General features: G+C 35.1%; 1 protein-coding gene across 3 annotated transcripts in view; it reads left to right on the plus strand.

Moving 5' to 3' along the window:
* Positions 1-26,027, plus strand: part of CABCOCO1 (ciliary associated calcium binding coiled-coil 1) — a 118,842-nt gene that overhangs the window by 30,507 nt on the left and 62,308 nt on the right. For all 3 annotated transcript variants that reach the window (XR_015241617.1, XM_086679798.1, XM_086679799.1), the window contains one exon: positions 4,481-4,553. Coding sequence is in view for 2 of the 3 variants with exons in the window: in XM_086679798.1 (XP_086535924.1) it covers positions 4,481-4,553 (73 nt within the window). In the remaining variant the exon portion in view is untranslated. The remainder of the gene's footprint in view (positions 1-4,480; positions 4,554-26,027) is intronic.

Consider the following 26,027-nt stretch of genomic DNA (forward strand, 5'->3'; position numbering starts at 1 on the left):
TCTTTCCCAAAGGACATTTTGAGAGTTTGCAAATATTTAAACAAGAGTTGGTAAAAAATCTGTCTTTTGCCTAACTAAAAGCTTCTGCAGAATATCTTTTTTCCTCCAACACTATACACTGCAGTGTTTTCCAATTTTAAATTTTAAAATTCCAAAATAAAGGGTGCTGCATGATGTCCTAGACATGCTCATGATTTGCTTGGCAAGGATCCTGGCTGTAGTCTGGAAGCTTTTTAAATATTAATGTGTTTAATATGATAAGGTTTATATGCTGGTTTCTGGCATGAATTAATAATAGAATATGATATAAAATGTTTTTATATAATAGCATTGGATATAATTTGATTTCTTAATGTAAAATATATACCTCCTAATGTGTGTCTCTCGCTGAGAGCTGCAGTACCCTTCATATCAATTAGAGTAAAGCAAGGTCCCTGTGTTGGAGGCAGGAAGGGAATGGAAATCCAGAACTGGAAACCTTGCTCCCCAAGGTCTTTTTGCCCATCAGAGTTTGGTAATCCCTAGGTGAGGGGAATTTTCTGCATATTTGTATAGCAACCTTCTTTCTCTTCTTTATCTATTTGAAACTGCCAGGTTTCTCTTTGAAGAACACATTTTTACATCTGAGCTCTAAGCCCAGGGGGTTTATGATGGGCACCAGGACTGATAGCTAACCATAGCAGCACAACTCTATGCAGGTGCCCTACTGACATCTTCTAGATGGTGCAAGATTGCACCTCTTTTCTCTTTAATCGAAGGATGCTCATGAGTCTATTACTTGACATTTCATTTCAGAAAATTAAGTTAGGAAGGGATGTCAGTGTTAGTCATCATTAAATGCTAACCAGAGTAACTTTACTTACCAAAAATTTCTATTCTCATTTCTAAAAACAACAACAACAACCATAAAATGTTTGAGAGATTGGTCACGTGAAGCAAATCAGAACTTTGATGACATAAAATCTTCATATTGTGATTTCAAATAAATTATACACTTTTAAATTTTTTATTCAAATTTTGGTTAACATACAGTGCAATATTGGTTTCAGGAGTAGATTCCAGTAATTCATCACTTACATACAACACCCAGTGCTCATTCCAGTAAATGCCCTCCTTAATACCCATCACCCATTTAGCTCATCTTCCACCCACTTTCCTCCATCAACCCTCAGTTTGTTCTCAGTGTTTAAGAGTTTCTTGTGGTTTGTTTTCCTCTCTCCTCTTTTTCCCCTCTATCCATATGTTCATCTGTTTTGTTTCTTAAATTCCACATACGAGTGAAATCGTATGGTATCTGTCTTCTCTGACTGACTTATTTTGCTTAGCATAATACACTTAGGTCCATCCGTATCACTGCAAATGGCAAGATTTCATTCTTTTTGATGGCTGGGTAATATTCCATTGTACATATATACATCTTCTTTATCCAATCAGCAGTTGATGGACATTTGGGCTCTCTCAATAGTTTGGTTCTTGTTGTTAAAGCTGCTATAAACACTGGGGTACACTACCTCTTCAAATCTTTATTTTTGTATCCTTTGAGTAAATGCCTAGTGGTGCAACTCCTGGATTGTAGAGTAGTTCTATTTTTAGTTTTTTGGGGAACCTCCATACTGTTCTCCAGAGTGGCTATACCAATTTGCATTTCCACCAACAGTACAAGAGGGTTCCCCTTTCTCTGCATCCTCGCCAACACCTGTTGTTTCTTGTGTTGTTAATTTTAGCCATTCTGACAGGTGTGAGGTGGTATCTCATCATGGTTTTGATTTGTATTTCCCTGATGACAAGTGATGTTGAGCATCTTTTTTGTATCTATTAGCCATCTGGGTGTCTTCTTTGGAAAAGTGTCTATTCATGTCTTCTGCCCAAGGAACTTATACATTTTAAATGCACCTTTTACAGAAAATAAAATATCAGTTAGTAGGATATCTAGAATTGGTACTGAAGTTGTATAAAAAGAAATGTGCTTTTTTACAATACCTATTTAGAATGCCTCATAGGTCCACATATATACATTTAATGGCAATGAAACCATATAATATTTTTCATTTTAATGACTACAAAGAAGTTTTATAAATATGAAGCTAACTCATATTATAAGTTTTATATAGTGTAAGCATGTTTCAATTTAATCTGATATTAAATTTACTCAACCAATGTAAGCCCTCGTCAATTCAGGAAGAGTAGTTTTTAGAACATGACCCATACCACGTGAAACTTAACTAGCAATAAAATTGGAATTTTGTTTGATACTGTTAATAGAATATAAATTGTATATTCCATCATATACATATGATATACATATGCATATGCATATACATATACATATACATATACATATACATATAAATGCTACTGCAGCTTTTTAATATAAGACATCACTTAGATATATCTGGTCCCACTACACTTCTGTCATTGTGTATTCTACCTATTCCTTGGAAATTAGGTGAAGGTAATGTGCATAGGCATTTACTCAATATAAGAAAATCAACACTGCCCCTCTGTACACAACAGGGTATACTTCCTGGCATTGAGCCCAGATGTCTTGACCCATTTTATTTCTTAGGATTCTCCCTTTGATTTAGAACTATGACAAGGTATTTGACAAAATAGTCTAGGGGCTTGAGTCAGCTGGAAGTCTTTCTTCCAAAGGAAGAGGGAGGAAATGTATTCCCATAACAGAGGTGTCACTTCACTCCCAGAGGAAGTTACCTAATAGTTCCCTGGTAAAGTTACAGACCCCAACCAAGATGGGGACCAGAGCGAAGCAATGGAGGCAACTTGACCCACCCCTGAAAAGTGCCTCGTTAGGTGCCTTCCTCCTCTCATCTATCTTACCCTAGTCCTGGTCTTGCCCCAGCTCGCTTCTTTGACCACTGCATCCAAGTCATGCATTTTATTTTCATTGTGAGAAGTTAATTTCCCCTTTGACATGAGACAATCTAATTCCTATATGCAATGAGAAGAGTGAGGCTGAAAGATTATAAAATTGCAGGAAGGAAGATTTATGAATTAACTTCTTTGTGTAACATAAGATGGAAGAAAAATTTTACACTAATTCACAAAGAAGAAGCCAAGTTGTTTCCAAATACTCTACAGTCTTTATTTTTTCTACTCAATCAGTTATTGCCAGTGTAATATTTTTAACCTTAAAGCTTTCTCTAGGTAAGCAATGTAAGGAAAGGAGAATTTGAATTTATTTTGCTTCATTGAATCATCAAACTTCACTAATCTTGATGTATTTTCTAGCCAACAAATCAAAGTAATGTCAAAAGCTAAGTTAGTTTTCTGAGTGTTGAGGAATAATTTGAATGTACGAGGTCCCCCCACCCCGCCTCAAAAAAAAAAAAGAATAATAATACCATGACTGAGTCTGCATACCCATCACTTTTTAATGGATTGTGTTAGTAGTGAAATCAACTGCTGATATAACTCAGAGAGACCCAGCTGCCTGAGGATTTCTTCATTGATTTCAAATGAATTGAAACTTTGATCCATTACAGCATTCAGGAGAAGCCATTATTATACATGCTCTGTAGCTACATTTTGCAAATGTTAATTTCTAAGTTATATTAAAATCAATTTTCTTGAATAGCAAAAGGCACCAGAGTGAAAGAGAAACCAGTAAGACAATTTTTTTGTTCTTGGGCATTTTGCTGTATTATGAGTCTATTAATTTTCCCAACCAGCAGAAAAAGAATTAGAAAATTCAAATATTATCACAAACAGGATATTAGAAATCAGCCCTTCAGTAAATTTTTAACTCTCAATAACACATTGCTGAGATCTTTAAACTTACCAGAAATACTTGTTTTAAGAGGCTCCTATTCTTTAGCTCTTCATGGTTTTTAGACACTGACCACCTGCTCTTTAGGGTAAAAATTGAAGAAATTACCTTTCTTATATTAATTCCTCTCTTTGACGTGTGAACAAATATTCTACAGGAAAATCAGACAACTCCTAAATGGATTCCAGTACATGCTGCATCATTTTCAGGTGTTATCAGAGATTAATTTAATCTTGAATCAGTTTGAGAATGTGAGAAGTAAATAATACAGATGTAGATTATAGATTTCAGTCCGTTCATTCCAGAGGAAACTGACTCCAGTTTAAAGCAAAACATGAAAAATAATGTGAAGTTTGGTGTTGTTTAGGGACACTGCATTATTTGATTGCCAGCCAAGAAAAGCCCAGAAGCAATCTAATTGCTCCCTTATCCCAAACCTATCCATTTATCACAGATTAATTGACTGATCTTATATTCGGTACTGTGTTATACTGTCAACGTCTCAAAAAAGTAAATCTTTAGTTTTTTACCATTTCTGGACAATTCATTTGGAATAAAACAGGTAGCTCACTCCATGTTAGTATTTAATGTCTTGCTCAATATGAACAATTTCCCTTTCATAAATACTCTTACATATTTGCTTTCTTTCCTAAAATAAATTTATCAGAGTTGCACATTTATTTTGTATTTCAGCTTATTTCAACACTACAAGCTATATGAGTTTCTATTCTACGCTACCAGGGAAGAAATTGTGATAGGAACTGAGGTAAGTAATTTATCTAGATGGAACCAATTAAGCTGAATCACTTAATGCATGCTGATCGGCATCTGGATCTTTAACTGCTTAAAGCAACTTCTTGTCAAGATTACTCGAGTGTTAATATAACCAACTAGTAGTTTGCAAAAAGAATAATTACATAAAGCGAGCGTTGGATTAAGAAAATAAGCTGTCTTTTCGCATTAAAGGCATTGTTAATCACATATACTTTATGTATTTATGGATTATTTGACAAAGAAAAGCTGAACAGGTTATGTATGTCTTCATACAAAGAAAATTGGGAAAAGTGAGATAAATTAATTCAGTTAAATCTCTTCTAATATCGCATTTTTTCAATCTAATCATTTTTAAGGTCTAATTCAAATCCCACTTCCTCAATGAAGCAAACCTTCCTTAATTGCATCACATCTCAAAGGAAAAGTTTAGACAAACTCTTTAATCACATTCTATTATTTTATTCTGGTTGATCTCTTTCTGCTGAATATTGGCTACTCTTTTTACACGTATAAGCACATAAATATGCACTGTGCTATATGGTTTTCTAATTATTTTTTGTGGATTGATATAGTCAGCACAACTCAACTGTAATTTCCTTGAAGGCAAGGATGAGGTGATGCCTTTCTACCAAAGCATAGTGTAGAATGAACCATAGTGGCCCCTCAATTAATACTACATAAGTGCTTCAGTGACATTGAATACAATAGCATTTCTACAATAAATGGTCTACCTTAAGATATTTTGGAACAGCTTTACGTATAATTACATGTTCATAATTGCTACAAATTAATCCGAGGTAAGAAAACATCTTAAGGAGGCTAAAGGTGCCATAAAAAGTGCTCCTTAGGTTCCCAACTACTTGAGAAGTCTATGTTGCCCAGAAGTATCAGACATAGGAGTGGCCATGGTTACAAATAAACAATGAATAGGGGTTCCTGGGTGGCTCAGTAGGTTGGGCGTTGGATTTGGGCTCAGGTCATGATCTCGCGGTCCATGGGTTCGAGCCCCGCCTTGGACTCAGTGCTGACAGCTCAGAGCCTGGAGCCTGCTTTGGATTCTGTGTGTCCCTCTCTCCCTGTCCCTCCCCCACTCACACTCTGCCTCCCTCTCTCTTTCTCTTAAAAAATAATAAGAATTAAAAAAAATTAAATCACATAAATGGTGAATAAAGGGATATTTATGTTATCTTTTTAATTTCTTGATACTAAGCACCAGGTGGAATGTGCCAACTATTATATCTGCCAGGGTGCTGTTGTTCTGGATTTAATAAAATGCCTACTTCATAAACACCTCAGTCACTGTTACTCATCTTCCATTTGAGTACTTGTTCTCATGTGGGCCTTTTAAGTTAATTGAAGGAAAACAAGGAGCCCTTTGTGCCTTTAACTTCTCTAAAATTTCTTCTTTGTGGTCTCCTCATACGAGCTTAAATTAGGTGTCACTTGGCAAAGTTTCACTGACAACATTTCCATGAGAGAATTACATCATATAGTGCAACAGGTGCAAAAATTATCAGTTTAGAATACAACGCTATATCATTTATTCAGCAAAACTTTGGGAAAATGATAATGGCTTTGCCAGTAGCATAAGCAGATACTTAGAATCATCAAGAAAAAGTTTCATAAAGGAATTTGAACTCCCTTTTCTCTTTGTTAGTTGCACAATCGTGCCTTTCTTCTTTGTTGTAAGGATATATTTAGGTGACATTTATGCTTATGGAAAGATAAAATGGAGACAGTAGACTGGGATTGGCGCTTTTATTTTCCTTTGTCATTTACATTTTCTCCAAGCTGACCAGAGTTATAAAAAATAATCTTTAATGAAGGGATTTTGGGTCTTCAGGAATTAGGCCACTCTTGGAATTTTAAAGGATTAACCAAAGCAGGTATTATACTATAATATTTAATGACATTGTTGAAGTGTCTGATAACCCTTGGTGCTAATATCTGTTTTTTAATTAACAACCTTTCATACAAGATGCAGAGGCCTGCCCTGTTAATGTGATTATTCATGCTGACCTCAGTGCTCTGAGAGCAAACAAGGTCCACACAACAACTGCATAAATGTTCCAAGTTTAACTCTCAGGCTGGTGTTCAAGTTAAAGAACACTGACAAAATTTAGTTTCTCTCTTAATTGTGGATAGGCAATTATAACAAAACATATAAATCCCCTCTATGAATAATTGTTAAATATTAATTTAAGTGTTAATAGGACATAAATAAGTCATACTCATACTTTTCTTGGGTTTTAGTTTAAAGGAATTGGTTTTTGCATTTAGCAATTGTTTCTGGCTAATCTCTACTCACCTTTTTCAAAAAATTTCATGTTGTGCTTAGATCATAGAGGCACATTTTCAGTAAATTATTATTCTTGACCTGAGATCCTGCATAATGTAGGAATATTTCTGATAGATAGAGTTCTATAAACGACATGTTTTGTAGTTCATTCAGTGGTTCACAGATCATATACGTTGAAAAGGTAGTAAGCAACCAGAACGAACCAGGATAATGACAGAATGGAGGCAGCAAATACCTGTGGCTGTAGCCACCTGAGAGGATGAAGTGTATGAGTTTCACTCACTTTAAAGAGATGAGGACTGCCTTTCAGTCGTTTAAGCCAGCTCACCAAGACTTGTTTTGACAATGCAATTAGCTCACAGATCCTCTGACATAAGAATTGTAAGGGAAACAGACTCTCCTTAGGGGATATGATCTATATCCTTCCTTGGCCTAAGGCCCCATCCAGGGAGAAATCTGGAAACTGCTATGTTCTTTCTTTTGTTACCTGAAAACCACAAATAACATTTAATAATTGCACACAAAAAGAATACTTTCAGGTATTAGCAATGGTGATGATCAAAAACTCATAGCAGATACCCAAAGTCATGGTTCTACTCAGGTATTTAGCACAAGGCATCTACTAAATGATACAACTATAAGTTATTTATTTATTCATTCAACATGTGACCCAGTTCCTATGACATTGTGGGTTTTGTGCTAACTTCCAGAGATACACAGTGATAAGCAACAATTCTTGTCCTCAAGGGGTTGACTGTCTAATGAGAGGAGAGAGGTGATTAAATAATTCATTATAGTATAGGGCCCCAAATATTATGATCCTCTGGGAACAAATAGAAGACAAAGAGGAACACCTAACTTGTAGATTTAAGTTTATAGGGGTTTCTAGGAACAAGTGAAATCTAAGAGGAAATCTGAAGGTTGTGAATGAGATAGTCAGTGTATTGTAAGTTTTTTGGTGCAGTGAAAGAAATTCCACTCAAAATAGTTCAACCAATTAAAAAAAGGAAAGGTGTATTACGTGATCACTAACTGGTAAATACAGGGGTGAGCTGGACAGAGGTTAACTGTAGTCAAACAATGTAGTTAAGAGTATATGTGTATACACGCATATATCTCAATCTTTCATCTCTCTTAGATGTTTTTCATCTCTGATTCTTTTTGCTTTGGTCTCGTTCCCCTCTACTGCAGACAGTCTTCCTCCCAACTGGTGGGAGACCTGATAGAAGCAGCTCTGGTTTAGCACATCTAGGAAAAAGGGGAAATATTCCTCACAGTGTTAACATTATTGGCTATGTTTATGCCACGTGTCCACCCTTGATTAACTACTGTGGCCAGAGGAGTGGAGTAATGCTACCCGAAGACTAAAGTAGAACTTATTGAGTGGGTGACAGAGGATAAAGAAATCCCCAAAAGAAACAGAGAGAGTCTTTGCAAGAGGGATGAGTGATTTTATCAAAAGAGTGAATTAAGCCGACATGTACAACTCTTCCATCCAAAATCCCATGCGAGGCCAAAAATTTCAAAATCCACAATGCTATGGATAAAAGATTTTATGACATGTAAAATTATAGATTTCTGGTTAGATGAAACCACAGCCCTGTATGCACAAAGAAGATGCTACAGAGTTAGTGAAGTTTCCTTAGGCATGCTCAATTGATACAGAAATAGGAAAAGCTTTAGAGGGAAAAAAGCCAAAAGCATGTAGGGAACTGCTTTCAGAGCAACTGCGCCATTCAGCTCCTTCACTTCTGCTGCCTGTGCAAAGCACAGGGACTCCATAGCATTTTCCCCAAAACTGAAGAAACCACTGTGGACATTGACACCGAAGAGGAGAGCAGTTCTGAGGTTTCCAGGAGAGATCATGAATATACCCTAAATATAACCTACTGGTGCATCTAGCTACCATTATTATTTGCCCCTCTCCTACAGTCTCTAGTGGCAAGCTATGGCACACAAACATCGCCAGGCAAGTGAACAAGGATTATCTAATGTAAAGATTTTAAATAGCAGCCCCAAATCACCAAGCAGTTGAGGAAAGCAAAATCATAGATAGACATGAAACTCTATGAACAAATCAAAGAATAGCTAAGGAACAGAGTTGATAGAGCAAGTGGTAGAAGACTTGAAGTCCGATTAATAGTCTTAAGAGAGTTTTAAAGGTTGCTGTATTCTTGAAAAATTAGCTAATAGAGATCTTGGAGATTTAAAATAAGATTTGAAAACTCTTATTACGATATCAGGTACAATTTCATGTTGATAGGTTTGAAAATCTACAAAAAAACAATACTCGGAACTATACCAATATTTACTTAAAAGAATATTGATGATCTTAGTAGAATGATAATTATGTAACATATTGCAAAATCCAAATGTAAAAGTGGCATCAGACCTAGACAATTTTACAGGCTAGTTTCACCAAAATTTCTAAAGTAGATCATTCCCTTTTATGTAAATTGTGATAGAGGATAGAAGGAGATGGAGAACTTTCAACTCATTCTTTGAAGTTAGTATAATTCTGAGAATGTTTCAACTTATTCCATGAATTGGTAATGAATTATAACCAAAAGTAAAAAAGAATAAAAGTTATGGGCAATCTCAGGTATGAAAATAGATGCAACAATCTTAAATAAAATATTAGGAAGTGAAATATAGCAGAGGATTGGGTCTTCAAATAGGATATATTCCACATATTTAAGGATTATTTAACACTGAGATATCTGTTAATGTAATTCTGTACATTATCAGATTAAGGGAAGAAAAACCAAGTGACCATCTCCATAGATATGGTAAAGTATTTGATAAAATTAGACACTCATTTTTCACTTTAAGTAGACTTCAATTTTCAGTAATATAGAATTACACTCTTTAAAAAAAAATAATTATTCTTAACTCAGAATATACCAACACAAAAAACTCTCTACAAATATCTTAATGAAAACGTTAAAATACCCATCAGGAACAAGACAAGGCTAATTATTATTACCAACATTGCTTTTTAGCTCCTAGCCAATGTAGTAAAACAAAAAAGAAGTCAGAAATAGAAGAAAAGATAAGTATTGACAACAAGACACAAAGCTTTCATTGTTTGCAGATGGTATGATATAAAACCATCATTAAGAAAATATTTTCTTATTATGTTAGTAATAACCCAATAGAAAAGGATCACATTGATAAAAATAAAAACCATAACATTTTTATAAATGAACCTAACAAAAATTTTAAAGAATTATACAAAAAAAAATTGAGTAGTTTTAGTAAAGATATTTTTTTTTCATTCTGAGTAAATGGAACGTAAAACATGTTTCCAGTTTAGAAGACTCAGTTTTATGAAGATATCATGTCATTTCAAATTAACCTATAAACTCAGAGTAATCACAGTCATAGTGCTATGATTATGGTGTCTCTTTACCAAGTAATTCTTCAATTTTTTTGTTGTTGTTGTGGAACATTTCAATCATATATAAAATAGAAGGAATTAGATATTAACTCTCATACGTGAGCTTATGGCCATAATAGTTAAGTATTTTAATATGTGACTCTAAAATATAATGAATTTAAAGTAACTCTTCAATATCATCAGTTGTGCAGCCAATGTTCAAAAGCCCCTGATTATCTTATAACTGGTGTGTATTTGTGTTTTATTTATGTATCACTTTGTTTGTTTCTATGTTTGTTTGTTTGAAATAACACCCAAATAAAATACCTATGTTGCAATTAGATTCTTAAGTCATTTTAAGTTTATAGGCTCACTATTTGCATTTTTTAATTTCTTTGTAATTTGTTTGTTGAAGTATCCACATCTTCTATCCTATAGAATTTTCCACAGCTACTTTCACAATTGCATTCCTGTGGTATTCTTAACATTTCTCTACCTTCCATGTTTCTAGCAAATGGGTAGTTAAATGTCAGAAGACTGGCTAGACTTCAGTTCAGATGTTTAGCAAGAAGAATTTATAGGTGGTTTTGTATATTTATATTAGGAAGCAAATAATGTCTGGTTTTCTCTTTTTTGTGATGTTAGCAACCACTGACCATTATTACCTAGATCTATTATTTCATTAAGGGTTAAAAAATGGTGATATTCTATGTCATCATGCTTTTTTTCATTTATGGGCTGGATATTTCTATGAATAGAAACTTCCACTCTTCAATTATTTGATTCAACTGAGATACAGTTCATATAGAAAAGACAGGATGAGTGCTAGATTCTTCTCCTTTCTTTAATAGTTTTCAGAATAATAAGTTGGATTTTTAATATCCTCCAAAAGTACTTGTGGTAGACTGACTGATGCCCCCACCACTTCAAGATGCTTGCATGCTAATTCAATAAATTCAGGACCTCTGAATTTATAACCTTACATGGCAAAAGGGACATTGCAGATTGACTAAATTAAAGGATTTGAGAGGGGGATATTATCCTGGATTATCTAAGTGGGCTCAGTGTAATCATAAACTTTCTTATAAGAGAGAAAGGGAAAAAGGGAAGTCAGAGTCAGAGACAAAGGAGAGAAGTTTAAAGGTGCTACTGATGGCCTTAAAAATGGAAGAAAAGACCAGGAACCAAGGAATTAAGGTGGCCTCTAGGGGATGGATAAGGCAAGGAAACATTCTCCTCTAGAGCCTCTAGAATGAATGCAGCCCTGTCAATATGCTAAGTTGAGAACTTCTCATATCCATAACTGTAAAATAAATAAATCTGCATTGTTTTAAGCCATCAAGTTTGTGGTAATTTGCTATAGCAGGAATAGGAAACTAATATAGACTTTGACTTAATAGCACACATTTTTATTTGCATTTTGATCCATTTTAATTACCATTCTTATTAATCCTCAAGTTGTCTCATCTTTGACCAGTGTTCTCATTGTTCTGTTTGCCAGTCCCTGTCTTAATACCATATTATTTTAACTACCATAACTTTATAGACTGTTTTAGAATATGATATGGCAATGCCTTCTCCTTTTCCTCCTTCTCCTTCTTGTCCTTTCTTCCTTCTTTTCTTCTCCTCCTCCCCATCCTTCACCTCCTCCTTCATTATCATCATCATCACCATTAGCATTTGGTTGATTATATAGTTTATATATGATAGTTTAGTTTTCCTTCAATGTGAAATTTATCATTAAACCCATGCATATGTGTATTTCTAGTATACAACATATACAAGTATTTAGAAAGGTGGCATTTAAAACCAGTCAGGATAATTGGCTATGTGTTTCATTTAAAAAGCTAGATTTCTACCTCACCCCAAACTGGAAAATGAGTCTAACCTATTAACAAATCTATTTCCTATAACAATAGACATATCCTATAATGACAAATTATAATTTGCCCCAATACTTCCACTGAGAACAACTAGAAAAGCTGGACAAGTTTTTTTTAAGACTTAAAATGTTTGAAGGTATTGGAGCTAGCAAAACTCAAAACAATTGGAGCTCAACAAGTGAGCCTGAAATGGTTTGGTGTTAGAACAAAAACTGGAGGAGAAGGGAAATATAACAAATCCCACAGGTTGCATGTTGGGACTCCAAAGGACCATACTTTAAAAAATCAGCCTTCACATAAACTGAACCTCAGCTTCAAGTTATCTCAGTTTTTGGTAAATTTAAGATTATCCATGTATAGTGCTGTTAACCTCGTCTGTAAGTAAAACAAACTCATGCTACACTTCAAATAATACCAACTGTTTTTGTTACCAGTGTCTATCACTCAGTAAAAGTATGAGGCACACAGAAATAGAAACAGACCCATAAGTGTTTCAGATAATGGAGTTATTAGCCATATACTGTAAAATAATTATGCTTAAGAAATAAGAAATATTCTGGAAAATAAAATACAAGACAGTGAATTTCAGCAGAATATTAGAAAATATTAAGAATACTAAATGGGGGCACCTGGGTGGCTCAGTCAGTTAAGCATCCGACTTCCGCTCAAGTCATGATCAGGTTTGTGAGTTCGAGCCCGACACCCCCCCCCGCACCCCCCCCCATCGGGCTCTGTGCTGACAGCTCAGAGCCTGGAGCCTGCTTTGGATTCTGTGTCTCCCTGTCTGCCCCTCATGCTCATGCTCTGTCTCTCTCTGTCTCTCTCTGTCTCTCAATAATAAATACAAGTTTAAAAAAAAATTTTTAAGAAAACTAAATGGAAATTCTGGAATTAGAAGATATAATAATTGAAATTAATAACCAAATAGATGTGTTTAACAACAGGTAGTCATGAATGAAGAGAAAATTGGTAAATTGGAAGATAAGTCAAAGTAAAATACTAAGATGAAGCATGGGTATGCAGAAGCTATCATTATAAACACAGTAAAAGGTGTAGAATATTGATAGAGTGAAAAAGATCTGACATAGAGATAAACAAGTCAATTCCAGAATGAGGAGATAGACACAACATTCAAAGAGTTCATTTTCTGGAAATAACAAACTTTAAACCACTTTAGATTTGATTCACTGCGAACTCCAAATACAAATGTCCACATCTAAACATTCCATAGTAAAATTTCTAAAAACCATAGGTGGGAGTACTGGTTTCCACATCTGCATGTAAGGAGTTTGAATTCTCCACTCTATCCTAATGACAAGTAAAAAACTGAACAGACTGAAAGTCAACAACTCTTGGATCCATATGAGAGGGAAGGACACAGAGCAAATGGTTACCCCCAAGATTAGAGAGATAGGCAAATACAGACCATTGTGGCTTATTGTAACAGACTTATGAGTGGAAACTGCCACAGGACCCAGTGCCAAGTTAGGAAAACCTGAACTATAATTGATGAACTACTCACTGGAGGCTCAGTGCCAATAACTCTGAGAGTTAAAAACTCCAAATGGACCCAGTCCTGAGGGGCCCCACTCTATTGTGAGATTTACCTCACAGAGCCTGATCAGAAGTCCATAGTAAATATTAATCCTTCCCATTGTGCTTCTGGCAGGGTGAGAGGAAAAAGAACCATATCAAAATATGCCAGATCACTTATTTATTCTTAACAAGTCCTGTACTTAAGGGAATGGGGTTAACCAGAGTCTAACCTGCTGAGGTGTTATCATAGTCTGACCAACCCGGGCAAATGCAAACACCCAACTTCAACCCACTCTAGCCATCCTGTCCCATCTAAAGAGGGAGAAAAAAGCAAAAACTCTCGTGAAATTTGCAGTCCAGAGGCACAGGCTTCCTAAAAGACTGAGATGTAATCATAGAACTATAGAACATGTTCGATGTAATCATAGAACCATAGAACATGTTCTCTAACCTCATACCTCACCACCACATTACTAAAGGCCTATCTTCAGTAGTTCTTTTTGCCACTTTACCATTTACATTAGGTCCAAAAAAATAAAATACTTAGGTATAAATTTAGAAAAAATAAGTACAAGGTCTATATGAGTGGAACTGCAAAACTCTGATAAATGAAATAAAGAACTAAATAAATGGAGAAGGATGGTCTATGATCATGGATAGGAAGACTCATTACTGTTATGATGCCTGTCCTTCCCAATTTGACGTATAGATTAAATGCAATCACAATAAAAGTCTCAAAAAGTTATTTTATGAATATCAAACAACTCATTTTAAAGTTTATATGGAGATGCAAAAGGCTCAGAATAGCCAATACAATGTTGAAGAAGAAGAAGAAAGTTGGAGAACTGACACTATCCAACTTCAAGACTTACTATAAAGCTAAAGTAATCAAGACAGTGTGACAATGGTAAAGAATGGGCAAATAGATTAATAGAACAGAATAGAGAATCCAGAAATAGACCCTTTTAAATATACTCAATTGATCTTTGACAAAGGAGAAAAGTAATGCAATGGAACAAAGCATTTTTAACAAATGGTGCTGGAACAAGAAACGAATCTAGACACAAAACTTACACTGCATAAAAAATTAGCTTGAAGTGGACCATAGATCTAAATGTAAAACACAAAACTATAAAACTCCTAGATCATGACAGGGAAAAACCTAGATGATCTTGGGTATGGCAATGACTTTAAGATACAACATTAAGGCACAGTTCATGAAAGAAACAGTTGATTAGCTGGACCTCATTAAAATCAAAAATTTCTGTTCTGGGAAAGTCAATATCATGAGAATGTAAAGATAAGCCACAGGCTGGGAGTAAATATTTGCAAGAAATACACTTGATCCAGAATATACAAAGAACTCTTAGAACTCAACAGTAAGACAACAGTCTGATTATAAAATGCTCCAAACACCTTAACACACACCACTCCCAAGAAGATATACAGATGGCAAATAAGCATATGAAAAGATGTTCCACATCATATTTCATCAGGGAAATGCAAATTAAAACAATAGGATAGCACTACACACCTATTAGAATGGCCAGCTGGAGCACTGACAGCACCAAATGCTAATAAGGAGGTAGAGCTCCCTAGAACATTCCCAAGAAGTATTGGGCACATTTTGTAAATTAAGTGCAGGCATATATAAACATGTTCCCATACTAATAAATTGACAGAGAGAGATCATCTGGGTGTTGACAAACTAAAAGACTGAATAGAAAAAATAGGTGAACTCTCAATCCATAAAATTAAATACTTTGCAAGTGTGTTGCTGCCACATTTTAAGTATAAACTAGGTTTAGCTGAAAAGTCATTTATAGAGTAAAAATCTGGCGTTGTGCTATAGCATCCCAAATTTTTCCTAAGAAAATAAAATTGATATCATGAATTATGTATACATAGTACATTTTAAAAATATTTATTCATTTTAATTTTACCAAAGTGACAACACATCAAATCTTGGATCATTTGTACTTTCAAAGGTTATATATATATATATATATATATATATATCCCCCACACGAACATATTTGTGTTTGAATATAAAAACCTCATAAGACTGCTTTGATAGTTCCCTAATTTACAAAATATAATAGAGAGATATAGTTTGATTTTTTTGCCGTTTAAGCCAGCATACTTAATATGTTTCAGGATTTTGCTTTATCATGCAGACATCTTCACACAAGCCCCCTTTGCACTACTCCAGGAGGCACCATTCACACTCTAGTCTGTGTGATCAGTGGGGTTGTGCATTGTGCCGACAGTGCAGCTGCTGGTGGAGGCCCTGTTTGCACAAGGGGTACTCCAGCAGAATCATAGTATTATAAATATGGTATACTTAGAAAGATATTTAAAGAGAATGATAAATATACCTAAGTGGTTACCTTGCCTGGAGCCATGTTTCGGCAGCGTTTCATAACCCAAAATAATACAACTTAACGTCAGCAACTGTAGAAAATTCAGACCTCCCTAAAATCAGTGAATGTCAGTTGTATATAATTTCATGTTCTGAGCACTTATTCCTAAAGAAAAACAAAATAAAGAAAACACTTTTTTCTTCCTTATTTCAAAACCCACACAGATTATGGGGGTTAATGACACTATACTTAAAAACTGTTAGCTTTGTGTGGGGAGTGGTGGCAATAACCAGATAGGAACATAAATTTTATTTTTTTAAACTCCAAAGTTACGGTGTCCTGAATAAACAAAATATGAGACTTATGTAAACACCTCTTTAAGGGAAAAAAAGGCAGCAAAAACAACATTGCATGCCTGATCATATTTTGAAAAGGAGAAAGACAGCTGAAGCATAGCTATAAAGATATCTTTTTTCTATTCAGTTTACCCTTGAGATGTACCTATCAAAATAATCTAAATTTATCCAGATGATATTTTTAATCTTGAGAAAGGCTTTTTTCTTTCTTGTTGGATGATCCTGTTAGCAAACTGCTGGAAGGGAAAATCATACAGGACATAATTTGTAGTTTGACCTACTCACATTGGGTGTTGCTAAAGAAAATCAATCAGAAATCGTTGTGTTAAAATAACTCTATCTGCTCTACCTGGCATGTGTGACTGACTTTAGAATCTATCATTTAAAGAAAATGTTGATGCTTGGGTATACAATTTATCAAACTTCATTCTAGTCCTTTTTCTCCAAAGCACAGAAAACTAATCATCCTTCCCTAAATATAAATCTTTTAAGAGAAATTCAGGGATCTGTCTCCAGTAAAATAATTGATAAATGGCAGAGCATAATTTAAAGATGGTTTCCATCACAGATCACATGGCACCTAAACTCTTGAACCTGTCACTCAAGTCTCTTCATCAGTTTGCCCACTGGCATTAATCGCAGCTCCTCTGTGACCAGTTCTCTGATTGGCCTTTTCATAATTGCAGGTTTCCTACTTATTGCTGCCTTGAAGTAAGCTCTTCCTACTGCCTGAAATGCTCCCCAACCTCTTTTCTGCCAATCCAAACCTATTATTCCCTTACAGCTCTGCCTGAGGGACACTTCTCTCAAGGAATCAAAGATGGAAAAAGAAAGGAAGAAAAGAAGAAAAGAGAAAGGGAGGGGGGAGGGTAGACTGGACGGAAAGGAAGGGAGGGAAGGAAGAATACTTTCTCTGACATTACTTTTTACGTTTTATTTCATCAGTATTAAATGCCTTCTAAATATAGAGCTACATCTTGGGAACTAATTACATAGTTCTGTGAGATCAGGGTAACTGGCATTATTTTTTCTATTGTTTTTCTCCAGTGTTTGATAATTGTTTACCGAATCAGTTAATGTGAAAGAAGAAAAATCTTATTTCATTAACTAAATCCAAAACATTATTTGGAAAATGTTATTTTGGTGTGTGAAGTAAAAAATCTGAATCAACCTTTTTAAATCTCAGTCATTAAACCCATTACTAGGAAACTAAAACCTGATATAGAAGAAATATGCTTACATTAGTCATTTTTAATTATGAAGAATCTGCTTTATATGCACCACCTTGGGAATGTTTATTGTATAATGGGAATGGTCATTATAAATTGAGACTCTAAGACACCACAGCCACTAATATATCGACAATATCAAAATTTATAACTTCTATTTTAGGGGAGGGGAACACTACAAACAAAAATCAAACAAATTCTAAAAAAAAAATTTGCAGTACAAATGACAGAAAGTCAAAACTAGTGTTAATATTCTATGTAATTTCTTATAAATCAATGAGAAAAAGGTGACCATGCTAATGGAAAAACTCACAAAGCGTTTTTAGAAGAGAAATATGTAAAAAGCCAATAAATTTATATGAAGACATTCACACTAGTACTCAAAGAAATGCAAATTGAACTAAAATTATCAGATTCTCAAAAATCACAATGATAACACATTGTGTTGTCAGAGGGTGGTGAACTGACACTCTCATATACTGATGGGAAGAGTGTAAATTGGTAAACTTTTCAGAGAGCAGTTTGGCAAGATATATCAAATTTTGAAATGTGTTCACCTTTTGAGCCAACAATTGTACTTTGAGTCTATCCTAAGGGGGTAATCAGACAATGAGCAGAAAGAACGATGGCTGCATATATTTGTTTACAGTGGGAAAAAAAATAGAACCCAAACTGTGAAATACCTAAATGTCTATCATTAGAAAGAAGTTTTTAAAAATTTGTGGTACCTCTAATATAATTCTGTCATTTTATTAAGAGTACTCATATAACGGGGCAGTTGGGTGGCTCAGCCCATTAAGGCTCTGACTCTTGGTTTTGGCTCAGTGATCTCACAGATTGATCCCTGCATCATCAGACTCTGTGCAGGTAGTGCAGAGCCTGCTTGGGATTCTCTCTCTCTCTCTCTCTCTCTCTCTCTCTCTCTCTCAAAATAAATAAATAAACTTTAAAAAAGAATCTCGTTTCTAAAAAACAAAGTACTCATTATAGCATTGTGCTTATGATGGAAAATTATTCATACTATTTAAAGTGAAAAAAACAGACTCCTAAATGTGTTTATTGTGGTTGCAGTTTAAAACTTTATATCCATATCTATCTATCTATGTATCTATCTATCTATCATCATCATCTGTCTACACATAGAGAATAGGCTCTGAAGGACATACACCAAATTGTTAGCTATAGTCATTTGATGTTCATAATGTACCAGGTAATCTCTGCTTTCCCTTTACACTTATCTGTATGTCCTGATTTTTTTTTGCAATTATCATGTATTTATAGCATATAGCTTTTTTTTCAGAGTAAAGACTTGAACTATCTTTTATCTTATTTCTTTTTATTTTCCTTATTCAGCATTATTTCTCTTTTCTTTCTTATTTAACTTTAAAAGATTGCATAACATTATGAAAATGTCTGTTTTATTTTGAAGAGCTGCATTTCATGTTTATGTGATTAGGCAGTGTTCTTTTTGTCTAAAGCAAAAGGTTCTATTGCAAATGAAAATTTAATTATTACTCAAGGATGAGCATCTTATTATTCATGAGTTATGTAAATCACCAAAATGTCCACAGTGATCACAGCAAGACCTAGAAAAGAAGGACTCTAGCTACAGGGATTTACTCTGTTAAGATACTATCTGGCCAGTAGATAGTAAGAAGTGGCAGGATGAACAGAGTCTAAGAAAAATCAATATGTCTCTGTACTGTGATTACATACTCAGCAGAATCCATTAATAACCCAAGCTCCTGGTTTAAAGAAAAAGTGATCTTTTCGTTCTTTTCTAAGATGTCCAGACATGTCTAAAATAGATTATATAATGTTCAGCAGCCCACATTTGAAAAGGAGCATATTCAAATCACACTGTGTTCAGAGAAAAATAACCTGGATTTTCCAGGACCAGAGGACTGATTCTGAAGAAGAAAAAGTTCAGAGAAGATATAATAACTGTCTCCAGATCTAAAGTTCTGGCAAGATAAAAAAGAGATTTGTCTTGTCTGTATAACTCCCAGATGGTACACCAAAGACCAGTAACTGGCTATTTTGGGGGAAGATTTTGACTTAGGTATATGCAATCACTTTTGAAATGATAGATTATCCAGAAATGGAAAGGATAAGATGTGCAAAGGCAGGAGCTTATGCCTTCCACACTTTGATACTAGTGATTCTTAGCACAGGTCCTTGCAAACAAAAAGCAAATATTAAATTTTATTGAATAAATTGAGAGGTAATAAATTGTGTCTTCATTGAGTATATTCTGATTCAGCTGCATGATTTTTGTGGAAAGATTTTTTTAAATTGTTTAAAGCATTAGATGGGTGATTGAGTCAGTTATCTATAAGTGTGTGGCCATCTATCCTAGATTTTTCTAGGATTTTCTAGTATAATTCCAATTTAAGCTATTTTGTCTTATTCTTGCCTTGAGTATATTTCTAAATGTTGTTCTTGTTAGAAAAGTCCAAAATTTATGATGAGCTGGTCTTACTCTAAGCAGCATAACTAATAAAATGACAAAGTAGATTCTTTTCTACAGCCTCAAAATTACGTTGGACTGCTACAGTTGGTGCAGATAGAAAATTACAGTTGTTTAGGAAGTCATTTGCTATATATGTATAGCTAGCTCTATCTTGGTAAATGTAGGCTTAAATGTTATAAATTTCTGTAATCAAACGAAATCAACCAAGATTGTATGTAGAGTAACATTTTTTATTGATTACTTTCTTTAAGAAGAAGATTTTGGTCACAGCTCTATACTATTGGGCCATACATTTACCAATGTTTCCATAGCATTCAAGTTTGATTACGAGGCCAGACTTAAATCTTGGTAAGTGTTTGACAGATGGCTGAGAATATGCAAGTAAGTGTGCATTGTGCAAAAAAGCATGCAAGTGAAGAGTCAATCAAGAGAGAATAAACATGCTTAGAAAGAGGCCACCTTATTGGTATTCTGACTACAGAATCAAGCAACTTTCTATGCAAATTATGCAGCTGCATCAGCACCATTGACACTATAGGAGTAAAGAGGATAAAAACCCCAAAGTTTTCTGTGGCAAACTAGCTCTGTGCTAGATCAAGGAAATAATATAAGGGTAGGTGAGGTAAAGTTTTGTTTGTTTGTTGGTTGGTTAGTTGGGTGTTTTTTAATTGCTTATTTCTTTTGTTTTCTTGAAGCACTAATGACCATAGCAAACGTGGCAAGTTTAACTGATGAATATAGAGTTTCATAGCTCCCAGAGCATGGCTTTTGGACTAATAAGAATTTAGATGGGAACAGCAACCTACTTTCCCTTATTTCACAATTTGCATGCCTGCTGGTACACACAGAATCATGCCAATGGTTATGGGTGGAGACTCTCTCTCTCTCTCTCTCTCTCTCTCTCTCGCTGTCTTTCTCTCTCTCTCTCTCTCTTTCTCTCTCTCTCTCAAGAAGAACCAAATAGGTGCAACTATCCATTATTCAGAGAATGTTTTTCAGTCCTTATTCAGCACTCAGTAATTTAAAGAATTAGGGCCTTTTAACTAAAGAGATACAAAATTTTAGACGGGAAAAGACACACACAACTAACAAACGAACACAGATATTTTTGCTCCGTTTAAACAGCAAAAATCTAACTTGAATTATCTTTTCTTCATAAAAAGCAAAATATATTAACATATATCACATATTAATATTTACAATTTGAGGCAACTTGTGTGTCTTCTATGAAGCAATTCCTGACTTCCATAAACCATGCTGAATCCTCCCTTCCTACTGACCACTGTTGGGATTTGACATTAAAACGTTGTGCCTTAGTGTTAATTTGTGTGTTATCTGACTATAGGAGGGTTCCCTTCAGTCTTGCCCTGCCTTTTGAAACATACACACACACACACACACATACACACACACACACACACACACACACACACACACACCCCCGCAGTTGATTCCTAGGAACTGGAGGGAAATAGTTAATCTTACTTTGTATTGTAAGCTTTCATTAAAAAGTCAGCACAGACATTAGGCATAAGGTACCACACAGAGATCTGGATATTTCCCTCTCCCTTCATGTTTCCTCTATCACTCTTAAATATATGTGCACAAGTTCCTTAACACTTCTCCATTCGGGAGGTGGACCTTAATTTCCCTTTCCTTGAATGCAGGATGCATTTAATGACTCTTTTTTAGAGAATAGAATATGGCAGAACTGATGGGATGTCACTTCTAAAATTAGGCTATACAAACTATGGAAAGAGCCTAAATGTCCATCAACTGATGAATGGATAAAGAAATTGTGGTTTATATACACAATGGAATACTACTTGGCAATGAGAAAGAATGAAATATGGCCTTTTGTAGCAACGTGGATGTGGATGGAACTGGAGAGTGTTATGCTAAGTGAGATAAGTCATACAGAGAAAGAGAGCTACCATATGTTTTCACTCTTATGTGGATCCTGAGAAACTTAACAGAAGACTGTGGGGGAGGGGAAGGAAAAAAGAAAAAGAAAAAAAAGCGGTTAGAGTGGGAGAGAGAGCCAAAGCATAAGAGACTCTTAAAAACTGAGAATAAACTGAGAGTTGATGGGGAGTGGGAGGGAAGGGAGGGTGGGTGATGGGCATTGAGGAGGGCACTTGTTGGGATGAGCACTGGGTGTTGTACAGAAACCAATTTGACAATAAATTTCATAATAAAACAATTAAAATAAAATAAAATAAAATAAAATAAAATAAAATAAGGCTATAAAAAACAATGGCTTCCATCTTGTGATTACCATGAGGCTTGCTTTCACTCTCTTGCTATCTGTCTCTTGAATCATTTGCACTGAAGTAAGCAAACTTAACTGCTGTTTCATAAGGATGCTCAGGAAGCTTCTGGAGAGGTTAACTTGGCAAGGACCTGAAGCCTGTCAACAGCCACATGAATAATGTAGGAAGAGGATTCTCCCCAAGGTGAAATGGTTAAGGTGAAATGATTACATTCTTGACCAACAGCCTGACTGGTGATAACCCCTGAGCCAGAACTACCCAGCCTAGGCAGCCCCAGATCCTGACCCAGAGAATGGTTGATTCTAAATGTTTGTGGTTTTTAGCTGCCAATTTGGGATAATTTACATAGCAACAGATAAGTCATATATTTTCCATCTACAGCAATTGCTGATATCTCCTTCTCTTACCTCATGTTTCAGTCCCCCTCCAATGATCATTTCTTCATCTTCTTTCATTTTTCTCCTCCCTTGTGTCAAGCTGCTGTTACACAGCCCACTCAGCCTGTTCTGGTGGCTCTTCACTCTGAGGAAGCCTGCTGTAATTGTAGTAAAAACAACCAAATTCTCCACCATGAAAGGCTTATATAGCAATCTGGATTGTTCATAATAGGTGCTTAATAAATATCTCTTCATAATATAACCAATTTCAATTTCTTCTGCCTAATGAAAACAAAAATCATTCATTTGAAAAATAGTATTTTTTTATTAGTTCAGACTGGAGTTATAGAGAGAAGCATTTTAAGTGTTTGAAGCTAAGCCTTTTGTAAGCAAGGCTTACTACTGGTAACTGTACAACTTCACCTGGTACCTGTGCCAAGCAGATATTGGACTCAGTGCACTCTTTGGCTTCAGGAACCAAGGTTAGGTATGCATTTAAGTTACACATGGGCAATGCTCAACAAGCACTTTATCCTGAGGAACAATTACAGGTTCAAGATCACTGTCTTATAAATGTATTTCCAATTTTAGGTCTTGTCAGTAATTTTCAGATTGATGTCTATTGCCACCTTTCGTAAGACCATTATTAAACAATTGGGATGTTGCACTCAGTTCTCCAAGTCAGTTTGTTTACAAATATTTTTTCTGCTATCATTTTGTGACATGGGTTAGCAAAACAAACACAGTTACTCATAATGCTAAATAGGCAAGAGAAATGGACAGTGATTTAATCAACCCACAGGCATGTAATTACAAGCCAAGTACTGTACAGGAAAAATACAGATTACGGTAAAGACCTGTATTAGAAAACTTTCTCTAATCTGAGGAATAGTGAATCACAGAAAGCTCTGAGCTAATTATCTTTGGGTGGAGATCTAGGATAATAAGAGGTAACTAGGCAAGAGTTTAGGGGGAAGGGGAGCTAAATTATTTGAGCATTTACAATATGCCAGGAACTATCTAAGCACTTTAGGTATCAACATATGTAATATTCACCATAGGTGGTAGGCCCCAATGTAACCACATTTTAAGATAAACCTGAGGAATATTGTCCACATGCTTACTGCTATCCCAGAATTTCTCTGTGGAGACTTTGATTTCATCTCTACAGGCACCAAAGACAACTCTGAATGCAAGACATTATTTAGACCACTTTTAAGCTAAGTAGCATGCCATGATATTGGTTACCCACAGAAGTTTCAATAATTAAAACACAAATAGAACATAGTTTAATTTTATGACCTTCCAAATATGTAGTCTAAAAAAATAAGATGATATAAATGTTATTATAAAAATTTTAAGTTATTAATTACTTTTACATTTTTTAAAAATTTCTTTATGCTTTCTACACAAAACCCCATGTTATTTTTTTTTACAATAAATACTGCTAACCAAATATATATACTCTGCTTACACATGGTTTCTGAAAATGGTCACTGTTACTACATATTAAATTACTGCCAAAACTGAGAAAAGAGAAAGGAAAGTACTTTATTATTCTTTGTCAAGTAATGAATGTTTGGAGTCATGTGATAATTAAATGCACATAAGCATAACTCTGATACAAATATAAATTTTTTAAAACTTAAAATGTACCTTAAGATAAACTCTTTGACTGAAATTCTGAATATTTAATTGCTCCATTTTCACAAATGAATGCAGTCACCTATTCAATGTAATTAGCTATCTAGGTAAAAGCAATTATAATTGAACATAGCTGTTTCCTAAATACATTTGTAATACCGTAGACAATGCTACATTAAATATTTGGCCTAATTATTTGGATAGCTTTTGTTTGCCCCCTAAGATCCATTCTACCCTTTTCTATCCTACTTGTGCCTTAAAAGGCCAACATTTCTGGAAATTATCAGTAGACTCCTTTATGGTTTGACTTCTAGCTGGGACAGTGGAGGGGCATGAGTGGGAGGGGAGAGGCTGAACTGGCTTTCCTCCAGCTCCCTCTCTATTGGGTCAATGCATGTTGGGTATGTCCTCCACAGAACGATAGGATTCCTATCTTATCTGTGCAGCCATTCTGTCTAAATTCTGGAAACTGCTCCAACCTCTTCCCTCATTAGGTGCAGGGACAAGAAAGGATAGGGTGCTGAACCATCCTTGTAACTTCTTCCCAAACCAGCTGGCATCTTTGTAAATAGCCCCTTTCTTAAGCCATCATCAATTACCCAGGGCTAGTGACCTATTTTCTTAAAGAACCTGACTATAGAGTAATTGATAATAGGAATGGCCTCAGAAACTAGCCTTCGTGGAATTCTGAACTGGGTTGATCAGATACACATGTGGTGTCCAGATAACTTATTGGGCAAGAGTAGAGGGAAGCGAGGATGCAATACAGAGGAACATGATATTAGACAAAGAAGATAAAGCAAAAGATGAGACAATAGAACTTGAGGAGGATGAATGTATTGATGTAGGTGCACTTACTCAGGATTCAGGGCTTGACAATGTGGCTTGAGTACCCAGAAGTGGCTTTATTAGTCTGCTAGACTGGCTAACTATAAGGTTGAACTCAATGGTGGCCTACAGTCAATTAGAACGATGTGTCAGAATTTCCCTCCTATAATGCAAAGAAAGGATTCAGATGGTTCAGGAGGAGGAAATGATGTATAACCTATTTAACCACTTTCTAACCATTACTCTTGAGTGTGTCCTTTGGATTATTGGCATTAAGGCATTAAGAAATATATTGGTGAGGGAATCAGTACCATCACTGGTGATGACTGGTGATGATAGTCACTGTGGTGACTGTTCTCTGTGGGCTAACTCTGAGCTGGAGAGTGAGGCTGAGAACTGTGTTTGGGATGTGGATCACATTTGCCTTTCCTATGACACGTTTATACTTTTTTAACCATTAAATGATTTTTTAATAATATCAGTTAGAAAAGAGCGCTGCAATGAAATCCTCTTTTAAAAATATCTCCAGTAGAATCTACACTGGTCACTAATGCCTTAATGGATGTAATCTGGATAACCAATACAAAAAATTACTGAGTCCTATTTCAAGTTTGGCTCAAAGTGAAAACACAAGCTAACACATGAGCTTGGTCCAGAAGTCAGCCACTTACTATTTGGGCATCATTTACAATTCTCTTAATCTCTATGAAGCTCAATTTCTTCATCCACAAAATGAGAAGAATAATATATGCCTCTCATAGTTGTGAGGATAAAAAAAAAGAGGACAGCAACTCAACTCACAAGCTAATTAAGTTTGCCATCTTCT

Source organism: Puma concolor, chromosome D2 (assembly GCF_028749965.1).
Source record: "Puma concolor isolate L17-30 chromosome D2, mPumCon1.1.hap2, whole genome shotgun sequence".
Classification (NCBI taxonomy): Eukaryota; Metazoa; Chordata; class Mammalia; order Carnivora; family Felidae; genus Puma; species Puma concolor.